General features: G+C 38.0%; 2 protein-coding genes across 2 annotated transcripts in view; both read left to right on the top strand.

Annotated features, from left to right (window-relative positions):
* The first annotated feature begins 756 nt into the window (after positions 1-756).
* chchd1 (coiled-coil-helix-coiled-coil-helix domain containing 1) lies at positions 757-5178 on the top strand. Its single transcript, XM_086164209.1, has 3 exons — positions 757-1056; positions 2821-2939; positions 4571-5178. The coding sequence occupies exons 1-3, from the start codon at positions 921-923 to the stop codon at positions 4679-4681; spliced, it is 366 nt and encodes a 121-aa protein (XP_086020335.1). The 5' UTR covers positions 757-920; the 3' UTR covers positions 4682-5178.
* A 6348-nt stretch (positions 5179-11526) lies between these two features.
* LOC147236131 (neurotrypsin) overlaps positions 11527-14173 on the top strand; it is a 30893-nt gene continuing 28246 nt past the window's right edge. Inside the window, exon 1 of the mRNA XM_086164196.1 lies at positions 11527-11763. Coding sequence (XP_086020322.1) covers positions 11539-11763 — 225 coding nt within the window. The 5' untranslated portion in view covers positions 11527-11538. The remainder of the gene's footprint in view (positions 11764-14173) is intronic.

Below are 14173 nucleotides of genomic sequence, written 5' to 3'. Positions count from 1 at the left end.
ATGTAACTGTACAGTTTAACAAAAGAACTCAAGCCTAGAGCTAGTGTGAGGATAAATGATTCTGATTAGAATTACACCAGCTACAGTAAGATGTGATTGAGAACTAGAAATAAGAGATCATGTTAAAAAAAAACAAAAAACGTCTGACTGAGAATTGTGACGGATACCCCCAAACCAGAGCGAATTAGGAATGCATTCACTCAGCGATGCAGTCAGGAAAAAATGTGCAGACACTGCACATTTTGCAGTCCAAATACTGAAGACAAGCTGTCTAAAATACACAGAAAACTAGAAAACTGACATATACAGGCATCAACGACGAGCACAAGTGATTGCATATATGAACCCTGTGTCGTTTAATACACATTAGAGAATGAACAATTGAATAGAAAAAGTCATAATGAATATTAAGTAAGCTGAGGGTAGGGACAAGACAGATTACAAATATATTAATATAATGTTAACATCGGGGGTTTTGAGAGAACTAGATTTTTTTTAATCCACTGACACATTCTTATCATTTGCAAAAGTGGGAGATTTTAATAGAGTTTAACTCTAAAAAGAAAACAAAAACAAATTATAATTAATAATAATGATTATATTATACATTTATTATTATTATCATTATTATTATTATTATTTTAAATTAAACCTTCAAATCAAATAAAGTTTCATCTGGTTGTCGAGTGACAAACCCACGCGTGAGCTGTTTGTGTGCTTTACGTCACTTTACGACAGTTCATAACGTCTTACGGCAGAAAATGGCGGCGCGCAGGGTTACGCAGTGACTGCAAACGGAGGAGTATTTCCCTTGTATTTTGTATCGAAACGGTTCGACAAAAGGGTTTCCGTGAGACTAAATTCGAGTACGACGTGGGTCCTCACGGATCGTGGGCTCGGTAGGCCGTCGTGGGTGAGATATGGCGTCACAGGGGACGATTTTCCAGGAGAAGGTCAGCCGGCTGCTCAGCCGAGAGAACCGGAAGCCGGTGCTAAAGCCAAACAGGCCGTTAGCATTGAAGGACGCGGTGGCAACGCGAAAACCAAAGAAAGGAGGTAATATCCGTTTATCAGTTTAAATACACAAATTATCCAATATTAGACTGGTTCACAAACACTTAAAAGACTAAAACCAGTCTTGGCTAGCATCTGGAACACCGATAGGCAAGGGACAGCAATGATGCATAGCTAGCTAGGTAGCAGCTAGGTTCAAAAACAATAATGCAAGAAACATTTACATTTAAAAAATGTAAATGAATGGAGGATGTGTTTTAATGAAGGTGCTCCACTTCAGTAGATAAAAAAAAGACAAAAAGCAGATGTAAAGCCTTGCCCTGTGTACTAACATGCAACAATAACATGTTTTGGCATTGCTTCGTGTTCCTGCCATGTAATGGGAATCAGAATACTTCAATAAAACCAGATATTTTCACGTCGCAGGAGCCCCATCCTTATAAACAATACAATTAATAGGAATTAAATAAAGGAGGAAAAAAGATAGTCAATAAGTTGTGGATAAAGACAGTGTGCACCTTGCATTGAAAAAAGTAAACAGTAGTTGCAGGTGATTCATCAGAGGGAGGAGTTGAATAAGGGTTTGCAGACAGGAACAATTTCCTGATTCTGTGGTGGAAATAAGTCATTGTGTTTGCTACAGCATGAAGCAGTCAAATGCAATTGTTTCAAATAATTCTCCGTATCTCCTCCCTGGTAAGTAGAATAATAATTAAGAGATGAACAGGTGGTTGTTTTTTACGCTTTGAAAGAAGGGTCATGGTTTGTGTACAAGTTGGTGCCCCATCTTAAGAAGCTTGAAACCTAAATATATATATATATATATAAATGAAATCAAATTACATAAGTTAAATAAATAAAGTATATAAATAAAATAGAACACATATATATATTTTTTTTTTCTTTTTTGTCTGTGACCAGAGAGGGCTATTGTATTGTAAGTATTGTACAAAGGACATCCTATCTTACATGATGTCATGGCTTCATCAATAAATAAGTGACCAACTGCTGCTGCGACAGACCAACTTGTTTCCGTCATCTGACGCCCCGATGTTCCACGAAGGTTTGCGCATCACATGGTTGCCGTAGTTATTTGCGGGGGAATCCCTGACTTGTGTGTGCTTTGCGTCGATGTGGAAGTTTTTCTGTGAAACTAAAAATCCCTGGTATGTCTTTGGTATTTCCGCACTCACCACTGAACAAAGGGCCGAAATGCGATATGGACGTCCGTCCATCATGATTGAATCAGTTCTGCGACAGATTGCGCACGATGTTGTGGAATTATTGGATTTAGAGTCATTGTGCACTGTCTATTTGATACCATAAAATGTTTTCTCAAATAAATTTATCTGGATGAATGTGTTAAATTTGACTGCCGAATCAAAATTATATATTTTAAACCAATACCTTATGCATTGATGTCAAATGCTTATCATTGTAAAATCTAACCTTAGCAACTTGACTTTTCCTTTTTTTCCATGACATTCTTCAGTTCTAACAGACCGTGTGGAGTTTCTTGTAATGCCAAAGATGGCAACGGCCTCTGAATAGGTTCATTAGAATCAGCTGTGAATTTAAATAATTTGGGTGGCTCACCTGAGTCGGGGTTTAAAAGGGATGTTTTAGGCTAATGTGTCAATCATTGAGAAACAAAGTCTGTTGGTTCACCCCGTATCAGGGTTTGAATCGTCAAAGAGGACCATTTTTGATTAAAAAAATAAATAAATGCAAAGGCTCAAACATTTTCCCGTCTTTCAAGTTTGTCATGAAAGCGTTACTAAAGGTCACATGACTTGCCGTTCACAGAGGCTTCCTGCATCACTGAGCTGTCAGTCATGATGGCCTGCTGGAAGCAGAACAACTTTGTGGAGGCTCTGTGCTCCAGCGAGATGACGGCCTTCTACTCGTGTGTGAAAAAGGCTCAGGTACACACACACACACATGCACAACCAAATGGCTGATCATCTCTTAAAGAAACATTCCAGAGAAGATCTTTTTCATTTATATTGATTTCAGATTTCAGGTGAATTCATTAAAGTTAAACCTGAGCATAATGTAACATGTCTGGGTAAATTTTTCCCCATTTCATGACGGCGCTGGCTTAAGATTCCTTTGTCACAGCAGTGTAACAGCTATAATGTCAAAAAATAAACAAGTTAAATAAATTTAAATACAGAGACAGAAGATAGCAAGACATCCATGAATAAGTAGACAGAAGCAACAACATCAGGGATAAGAATGGACAACATAAAGGAACAGGAAGGATGAAAAATCAGAAATCTGAACAAATCGACAATATAAATAGAGTGGCAATAGCAATGACAAGAATGAAATAAACCAAAATAGGCAAGATGTGTACGGGAAGGGACCAACAAGGTTAAGAAAGACAGAGTTAGAGCATGACATGTAAACTGGGTAAACTAGTGAAAAAGGCCTGGAAAAAAAACAAAAAAATCAAGTGCAGTTCACCTCAAAGGTATTCTATTGCAGCTGCATATTTTACCTGGATTCTTTAAAAAGAAGTCCTCGATATAATTATAATGATACATTAAAAAAAGAGTCCATGTAACATACATGTAATTTAGATTTAGATGGAGGATCTCCTAGATCAGGGGTGTCAAATGTACGGCCCGCGGGTCAGTGCTGGCCCACCAGGAGATCCAGTCCGGCCCATGGAATAAATGTACAATTTGAAAAAATACATAAAAGTTATGAAACTTTTATGAAAGATATGAAGTACTTTTTTAAAACAAAAATGCAGTTCCTATATTGTCTGCCATATTGTGCACTGTTTTAGTCAGTGTCATCAACATGGCACAACGCTGTGTGACTCAGAACTTTCAGCAGATTTCAGCAATGCAGTTTCCAGGTGTGTAAATAGCATTTTTAGTAATTGTTAGAAATTCACCTTCTTTTCCGGTGGCTACGACACCCTCGTCAGCAAGATAATGTTGTCAAAAAAGAGAAAAGTGGACACGGAGTGAAGGGGTTTCCAAGAAAAATGGACCATTTCTGATTTGTTCATTGAGGTGAATAAGAAACCTGTATGCTCAGCGTGGATGCATCAAGTTTCAGTGCCACTATGAGACTTGCAAAGGCAGAAAAATTCAAGAAAATGCACCGAGAACTGAGAATGCAAAATTGAGGCATAGTGTTGTTGAAATTGCACTTACTTTCTTCATGAATCTCAGGTTGTTCGTCATGTATTTTTCAAAGGAACAGTTCATCGCATGGAAAGATTTTTATAATTTTCCTGTTCCTTTTTACACCGAAACAAAGGAAAAATCTGGACTTAGTGTTACTTGTAGTTAACGACGCTATGATTTTACTGGTCTGACCCCCTTGACATCAAATTAGGCCGTAAACTACTTTGACACCTGGTGTAGATAGTGTGCAAAGGGGGCGGAGTCAAGGTGCTGAGGAGGCGGGGCTTCCTTCTAACTGTTTGCTGTAACAAACAAACTATTCTACGGCGCACGTCGTGCATGCTCGTGGTTGTCGCCCAATCAGTGTGCGGGGAGGTGCGATCATTAAAAAGTTGCCTGTTTCTCCACAGGCCGCCGCAAGGAATAAATCAGAAATGACAACTATGCAAGGAGGACGCCTGCCGCCAAAACAAGCCACGACCCTCCTGAAGAGATACCCCAATCTGCGTTCCGAGATCTAGGACCCGACCTCCTCGCCGGCTGAACTCTGCGTGGAGCGATTGATCGCGGCTCGGGTTTCATGTCGTGCCCGTCGTCCTCTCCGTTACAACGGTTTGAAATTCCACCCGTATTATATTCACATTTCCACACCGGGACACATTTAGGATTCTCGCAGCTCAATCACATAGCCGAGTGATACTGTGAAATTTCGGATTCACGGCGCCGTGCACCGGAGTTTGAAATGTAATACTTGGCGGGCCGGAGTGGACCCGGATTAAAAAAATGACTCCATTTAGCCCTCGATCTAATTTAGCAGAGTGCTCTTACTGGGATGGTTTCGCTGGATGTAATGGAATTATTTTGCCTGAGTTTCCTGAGCTCTGTGTTATCACTAAGTACCTGAACATTATCGTCCCGCTGAGCCACGAGTAGAGATGCACTGAGTGGCAGGATGGCAAGTTTGGTTGATAAGAGAGAGCCCTGGATATTATATTAAAGCTTCACTTGATTTTTCAATTAATTTACCCTTCTAGCCTTCATTGTTTACAGTGTTTTCTGTCCGACATAAATAATCCACATACTGTATTTAGACAGGCTGGCATTCTGATTCCATGTGTGGCATTATTCAGCATCCGTTTATCAAACAAAATGTAATCAGAGTTTATTATAAATTTAAAACCTTCAAAAGTCAAATTGGGGAAAAGAGTATCAGCAGGTAAAGTAATTTAAGGTATAATATATATTTCATGTATCTATAAAGGGTCTAGATCAGGGGTCGGCAACCCGTAACACCCAAAGAGCCATTTGGACCCGGTTTCCTCGGAAAAGAAAACACTGGGAGTCGGAATTACTTTTTGACGTCTAAAATAAAGGTACCACTGTATATATTGCTTTTTACTACCTTTACACTTTGTATAAACAAGTGTGTTGCTTCTAAAATTCACAAAGTATTACAGAGAAAATTAAATTTTATTTATGTAATGAACTCATTTTGAGCTTTGGGTTTTCAGAGCGTGTAGCGGAGCCTTGACCTGAATTTTAAAAACAAATCGGGAAAAAATCATGATGTCAGTAAACAATAAAAAATAAGTATTTGAAAAATATCTTCATAAATATTTATTTTACCTGGTTTACGGGGCTTCTGCTCCTGACCTTCTGCGCACAGCATCTGCAAATCGGGACTTTACAGCGAGTGTGACGTTATTTTGAGCGGCGAAAAATAATAAATATAATTTTATTTAATATTTCAAGATCACAATGATCTTCCGACTTAGAACTAGAAATTAAAAAAAAGAATTAACACAAATGAAATACACCTCAATTAGATATTTAAAATGTATTTTCCCAAGCCAGAGAAGCTGGAGAATGAAATACTATGAAAGAAATAATATCGTTGATGAACAATGCAAGATTAAAAAACAAGGCCGACAGATAAACTTTAAACCGTCGCAGATGTGGAAGTATTTCCGTGATGATACGGTATTTAACGTTTTAGTCGATCGAAATATTGATCACGGCATCAAATGACTTGGCTAATGGAAACGTCACGGATGAGTGGAAAGAACACGTGAAGACGGGTTCACGGGAGTTGGTTTATCTTCTCAACATGTCACGCTTTTAGATTTGGACATGACATATGAATGTTCGGTGTCTTCACCCTTGTCGCCAATTCTTTTTTTTTTTTAAACTTCATTGCAAGATGCCCTGCAGATGCCATCACCCTATTGTCCAGGAAACCTTAAAAAAAAACGACCTAGAAAACAAAAAAATGACTTGATAAACCTTCAAATCGCTAGATAACGTCATAATATGAATTACCCTTCCACAGAGTGGAATATTCTCAATATAAATCCAAATGTGTGTTTACTTTCACCCATTCTGATATAATTGTTGCAAGCATTTGACAAAACAAAGACACAACAGAATAAAATGTACCTCCAACTAAAACTCTTAACACGTTGATAACAAATTTTCTCAGTCCAAATCCTGTAGTCGGTGCCTTGTTTACATCCGTCCCCCTTTTGGCCATCACACCCCAATATATTTGGACCGTAATAAACCCCCTGAGACGACTGGTGTGTATTGTGTCATGGAACTTTCCCAATTATTTATAGTGCTGGAACACACCACACCCTTGTGAGGTGTGTGTGTGTGTGTGTGTGTGTGTGTGTGTGTGTGTGTGTTTTCCCCATTTATCCCATCAGGTGGTAATTTCGATCTTTTACTTAGGTCTAATTTATATAACCACACATTGGAATTCACACGATTAATTTTTATTTTTGCTTTGCGGACTTTGTGTGTGTTTGTTTAAATTGTGTCTCATCTTTCACCTTCTTAGCTCCCATTTGAGATGAAATTTGATTTATGGAGACAAAAAAAAATTCTAATAATAAAACGATAATTATTATTTGCATATATCCGGGCAAAGAAATCGCTGTGTTGTTATTGACGTTTATCATTAAGCGTGAACGTGATTACACGTTTTCGAAGGATGTTCATGCTATATTTGCCTCCGGCAGTGTCAGAGTGTGTGTTTTTGCTGTGTCTAGCTTTATCTGCTTGTTATACAGAAACCTTTCCCCCCCGCCCTGCTTATCATTTCCTCCCAAATGCCTGGACTCTAAGAGGAAACCGCTTGACAGCCAGCGGCAAACACGCTCGCGCCGTCGTCTTCGGGCTTCCCATTTTCAATAAAGTTTTATATCCTTGTGATGCTCCAGAAAGAAACATTTGGACAAAAAAAAAAAAAATTAAAATTGGGCAAAAAGCCACGTGTCGCTTCCTGCGCTTATTTATATTTATGATAAATCAACTTCACGTTGTTCTAAAAATCAAATATCGGCTTCCTTCACTTTTAGATTTCAGCTTGCAATATTTTTCAATTAAAGCGGTTAATGGGATGCAGCATGTCTGAGTGATATTTGCATTTCCGGCAATCCATCTTACGTGATGTTGGTATAATGAGGGGAAATTAAATATAAATGAGGTCAAGCAAATCATGGAAGGGTTATTAACTCATTTATTTAAAATAAAAAGTTGGAAAAAATGCAAAACGAGGTTGAGATTGTGGAAGGATGATACACTTTAACTGGAGACCATTATATGTGCTGGTTATTACTTGGATCTTCACATGTTCTTCACACTCGGTGATCCAATTAAATGATTTTAAAGTTTTTTTTATTTTTATGAAGCAGTAATTCACTGTGTGAGGCTCCAAAGATCTCCACTTCTGGAACACACGGGTGAACTATCACCAAAAAGTGTTGCAAACAGTAGTTGAGAATCTTTGTCGGCAGAGGAGAATCCGGTATCTGTCATGTTGAAGTTTGTTTAAAGCTTGAGAAACAAATAGTAGCTCAACAAAAGGTATTCAAGCATCTCAAACACGCTGCATGAAACCCTTCCCTCTCGCTGCGGGAAACCATAGCAGCCATTTTTATAATCGCTTTTGTGTCATTGCAACTCATGAGGAGTAGGAATAACGTGAACGTGAAGAAAAACTTCTGGTTGATTTTTTTTCCCCCCAAATAGGTTTTGGTAAATTATACATATTGTTGCGTATTTGAATTGAAATCCGAGTTATTTGTTTCTGCGATCCATCCGTCGGATGTCGGTTCATCAGCAGGGGAACCCGGACTCCGGTCTTCCTGGGCAGTTGGTCCAGCTCTCCCGGAGGAATTCAAGTGTCCCTCCAGTGTGTCACCGGGACGTTCTCAGAACACCAAACCAGGGAGGCGTCCAGGAGCCACCCTGACCGGCTCTTCTTAATGTGGATGAGCAGCGGTTCGACACCCTGGAGGACCCACCTTTCGGCCTCTTGTGTCCATGATCTGGTTCTTTCGGTCACTCCCCACAGCCGGTGGAACGCCGGTCAACTCCTTCTCCATCACGACCTACAGCCCCACTGAAGGTTGGAGACACTGGCTGGATGAAACCAACAGAATCGCATCATCTGCAAAAGCAGAGATCCAGTCCCTTCGACACCCTGACTGTCCGGTACCCCATCCGCCCCCAACGGGACTCCCAAACGGACACTATGGAACGCCCTCTCCAAGTCCACAAAGCACACGAAGGCTGATTAGACCCTTGCCGAGGCTGGTCCTTTGGACAAAAACCACACTGCTCCTCCTGGTTGGACTATCCGTCAAACCAGGACCCCTTGAGCAGTGTCAACAAACCCTCCACTACCTCCTTCTGAAAGAGGACACCTTCTATGGATGCATTCTTGCTTCTTTGAAACGTTTCTGAGAACCGTCTCATCGCTCGGAGCTGCTTTCTGTCGTGAAGAATTAAAAAAGCTGTGTCCCTGTGATGAGATGCATCTAAATGTTAGCGTTTCCACCTTCTTGCAGTTTGGAGGCTATCAGGGCCCCGAGACGTGTCTGACGGAACATCATAATCATCTTGTGTTTACATGGCGCTGCCAAGCTAAACAATCAGCGCCTTAAAAGTCTTTTGAATCCAACATATCAGACCTTTTTTTTTTTATTTAGGGAATCAAAGGGCCGAACATCTCCGTCCGATCTTGTCAGTCCTTTGCTCGGCGTTTCAGCCGTAGGATATTCACTTCCTCCCCAATTTCCCAAGTGTCGGACTCTCGCTATCAGCCCGGACGCTATCTGACGTTCCAATCCAGACAAAATAATATCGAACCAACGCCACGCCCTGCTTGATAAGACACATGGCAGCTTTTTCTTGTTTTTTTTTCAATCATATCACCACGTCCTTTGGCAAGCAATGCAGAAATGTCAATGATTAAGGGAGCGCGGTTGGACAAAAAAAAGCTTCAGGTTACTGAATCAAAATTAACTTAACACTTGCCAAACTCAAGGCCTGCGGGCCAAATGTGGCCCGCGAGAACATTTTAAAAGCTCTTAAAATAAATAAGTCAAACGCGTGCATTGACCATAAACTACATTTCCTGCAATTCATGCAGATCATGTCACCTGCAAAGTGGCGGCAACCCGCCATGAGATCAGTGTGGTTTCAACAAGTGGAATTGAGAAATCCAAATGATCCCTAAAATGTCCAGGAAGAGAAAAGTTGAGTATTTACATTTAGTTACATTTCTACTGTTCCATGTGGCCCTTTGAGGGCAACCATTATGCAGATGATCGGTTATGACGGTGATCCTGTCTGTATTTGTAGCACTGAAAGCCCATTTATTTTCACATCACTACTCTTTGAACACTACGGCTTAAACAATCACGCGGCTAATTCGTGGATGTTTTTTGGGCTAACGAGCTTTACGTCGCCAAAACATTTAGCCTCGTCACACCAGGACGATGAAATGAGCGTGAAATTTTGAAGGCCGTTCAATTTGGACGCCGAAGAAGACGACTTTTAACGTTTTTAGCGGAAGGAAGACCTAGATAGCAATTAGCTGGAGTAGGACAAAGCGGGGATACAAAATGGATGGATTTTTCCTTGTGTTATTTATTATTAATCTTTTTAATCTTTTTAATCAGCCATGTTATAGCCACAGATCAGAAAAAAAAAATCCCAGTCTGCCTTTTCATTAAAAGTATAAAAAAAAGAATGTTTCTGTTTAAATATCTCATGTTACTATGCGGACACCTGTGGCTTATATATGCACACATATATTTATTTAGTTATTTCCATAGTCTGGAAATTACGGTAATTGCATGAGTCTTTTTCTTTTTTAGACAAAAATGATTTCTTTTTTTCCTAAACCATCTCCTTTTCAACACACGGCTTAGTATTTTGTGTTTTCTGAAAAACTTTAATAGTTGATTCGGCCAGAAGGCAATGATAAGTATCGTGACTAAAACACATTCACTTTATTGGGAAACATACAATTTCATTACAAACAATAACATTAAGATCATGTCTGAAATTAAATTCAATTTATTCATTTTTGCATGAATTTATGGAAATATAACAGCAAAGATATGTTTTTTCTGTTTGTTTTTTTTGTTTGCAGGCTTGCTAAATCTTGTGTGTTATATTTTAATATTTATCTATTGAGTTTTTCTGGAGGCCACCTAAAAAGTTGTAAAAAAAATTAATAATAATAAAAATAATATTATCAATAATAATAAAAGTAACAAATATTAAGGCACAGATTAAGCTGAATAATGTGTTTTTGGTGGCAACTGGACTGGAAGACTTGAAGAAAAAAAAAGTTTATTATTTAAGTTTGCTAACACTTCCTTGTGTATCATTTTTAATTTTTTATCTGTGGAGGAAACCCAGGTCATGGTTGATATGAAGTTGATAATAATGAAATAAATAATCTTAATATTATTAATCATAATAAAATCAATAATATAATACAAAATATAAAGTTTAATATGGTATTTATTTTCGTGACAACTGGACAACTTAAAAAAACATATTTAAGCTTGAAAAAAAACTTCATTGGTTATGATATTTAGATATTTTTTCGGGAGGTCACCCAGGTATTTATCAATATTAAAGTTATTAATAAAAAGAATACATAATATAGTGAGAATACAAACAAATAAATGTAAATCAATGTTTTTTTTTTCAACTGGACTTGAAGACTTGAGGAGGAAAAAAAAAGATTTATGATTTATAATAATTTAAACAATACCACTAAATTAATCATTCATCTTTTCTGCCTGAAATAGACCGACTTCACCGCTTAACTTTTGTTTGTTTAACTTGTAAGACTGGTAGAGAAAAAAAAACCAAACTTATTTTGTTTCCGTGCACAGCTTTGGAAACGCGTCAAGGCGCAAACCCCTCCTGCACGGATCGGTGTGTGTGTGTGTGTGTGTTTGTGTGTGTGTGTGTGTGAGAGAGAGAGAGAGAGAGAGGAAAGGGGGAGGGTGTGTTGAGTATCCTTTTCTCGCCAACAGCGCGTCATTTTTAGCTCCAGCCGGGGAGATGGATGTCTGGAGTTGAGTTCCGATCGGTCCACGGAGCGTGTTTCCCCGCGGGCCCCCAGCGGACCCCCTGCCCGGCCGCAGCGACCCGAGGGCCCGCAGCCGCGGGGCTCCGCGTCGGTCACCGGCGCGCATCGTCCTGTGTGCGGGGGATGGACCGGAGAAACGGGTTGTTCGTCCCCCGCAGCCTCCCGCCGCTGCTGCTGCTGGTCCTGCGGGTCAGTGCGGAGGTAAGATCCGCCGGATGGTTACGATCTCTGGCTTCTCTGACACTTGCAGACACTTTCCCTTGGATTACTAGGAAATCACATTCATATGGTGAGGGACAATTATTTTTCCAGATTTTTTTTTATGTATAAACTTGTTCCAAACACTAATAATTTCTTTTTTTTTTATCATTATTATTAGTATTTTTTTCTATTATTCCTTATCGTTACTGCTCATCCTTCAGTCGGGCTCTTGAGTGCAGAATCTTTGTTTGTCATGTAGATATGGACATATATTTTATGTATGTATGTATATATACACACAGTAATTTATTAATACGTAGACATATATATGTATGGATGTGTGTGTATGAGTGCATGCATATATATATATATATATATATACATATATATATATATATATATATGTGTGTGTGTGTGTGTGTATTAATAATAATGCCTTTTACTTGAAGGGTTGTATTAAACCCTCATGGACATCGTACAGACATAAACACAAAATGTAGATCCAGAAAAGCGCTAAAAATAGCATGCACATACACACGTATTCATATATAAGATAGCAGAATGCGTCAGGTTTCCATATACAAGTGTATAAACACGTTCAGTTTCCATATACACGTGTGTATATTTATATGAGTGAATGGGTGTGTGTCACCCCTCCCAACACACACACACACATATATATATATATATATATATATATATATATATATATATATATATATTTGTATTTGGCATCAATTGTTAGCGCTTTCATTGGAGACACTGAAGATGCATGACAGAGTCAATGAGTGTCATACGAGCAATTTTCCTAATTTTATTTTTTTTCCAATTAACATCCATGGGAAAGCATGCAAAACTGTGTGTGTATATATATATTTGTATATATACTGTTGCATTTTTAGTCAGGGAAACATCTGGGTAACAGTAACTATATATATATATATATATATATATATATATATATATATATGTAAAAAAATATATATATACTTACAGTTATATATTTTCTAAAATATATTTTACATTGTTTCATTTTTGATTTGATATAAGTCAGATATATCAGCATATGATAGTCAATAAGATGGTCGATGACGCCACCATCAATGCATCAGTGATCAATGTGATATATATTATATTATAATATATATTACATTATCCAGATATACAGACTGGAATAATATTCAAATAAATATATATATATATATGTGTATATATATATATATATATATAATATAGTAACTTAGTGAGGTACATCAACATATGATACTATATGATATTCAATGTGATATATATATATATATATAGAGAGAGAGAGAGAGAGAGAAATAGGCTGTATACGTATATATATATTTACACACACATACATATGTTCATGCCTGATAGATAGATAGATAGATAGATAGATAGATAGATAGATAGATAGATAGATAGATAGATAGATAGATAGATAGATAGATGGATATTTTTATACTGTAACTCAGTGCAAGTGCAAATGATGTCAGTGTGCAGTCAATGTGATGGTTGATGACACCATATATATATATATATATATATGTATATATATATATATATATTATATCCATAAATATAGGCTGGAATAATTGGGAGGCATGTAAATATACAAATATATATAATATATTTTATAGAGTACATCAATGTGATATATATATACATATAAATAAACTGGAAAAATTATAGATAGATAGATAGATAGATAGATAGATAGATAGATAGATAGATAGATAGATAGATAGATATTTTGATACAGTGCCTTAGTGAAGTTAGATACATTTGCATATGATAGTCAATGTGATCTTAATATAATATACATCCATATATATATAGGCTGGAATCATTGGAAGGCACGTAAATGCAAACAAAACAACCCTGATGAATGAATTGCAGCACTAGTGGGGCCATAACTAAATGCCATTTGTGTTAATATGTTATCGCGGAAGTTTATCTGCGACATGTTTTTATCGCTGGTAACTGGTCGATAAAGCCCTCCTTCCCCGACCGACGGGGAAAGTTATCTCTTCCGCTCCAATCTGTGGTTCCAACCGTCCATTCATCGACGTTGTTGGCCTTCATTTTTATCAGCGGTTCAAAGTCCGCCCTCGTTTTCATTTATATCAACTCGCTGTAAATAAAAATGTTCGACACACTTTTCAAGCTTGGGGGGGAGAACCCGGCGAGTCCCGGGACGGCTTGACCTATTTACTGAACGACATCAAGCGTGAATCCACGCTTTCTGTGTCCGCTTAAAATATTTTCAAATTAAACCAATCAATCGATTTTCATGAGAAATGAATCGGCTGAGATTATTGTGAGGGCCCTCTGGTGGACCCCATCGGCCTTGTATCGTACATTTATGTTTGTCATTAATTGAAACATGCGCCGTAACACACTC

The sequence above is a fragment of the Fistularia commersonii genome, chromosome 2 (genome assembly GCF_037954325.1).
Source record: "Fistularia commersonii isolate RoL2024-O1a breed Wild chromosome 2, RoL_Fcom_v1.0, whole genome shotgun sequence".
Lineage (NCBI taxonomy): Eukaryota > Metazoa > Chordata > Actinopteri > Syngnathiformes > Fistulariidae > Fistularia > Fistularia commersonii.
Note: the sequence above shows the minus strand (reverse complement) of the source record. Positions and strands in the feature narration are given on the sequence as shown.

Coding starts and splice junctions, on each gene's coding strand:
- chchd1 (XM_086164209.1), top strand. CDS start 921: ATGGCGTCACAGGGGACGATTTTCCAGGAGAAGGTCAGCCGGCTGCTC. Junction 1,057..2,820: donor GCGAAAACCAAAGAAAGGAG/GTAATATCCGTT, acceptor TGCCGTTCACAG/AGGCTTCCTGCATCACTGAG. Junction 2,940..4,570: donor CGTGTGTGAAAAAGGCTCAG/GTACACACACAC, acceptor GTTTCTCCACAG/GCCGCCGCAAGGAATAAATC.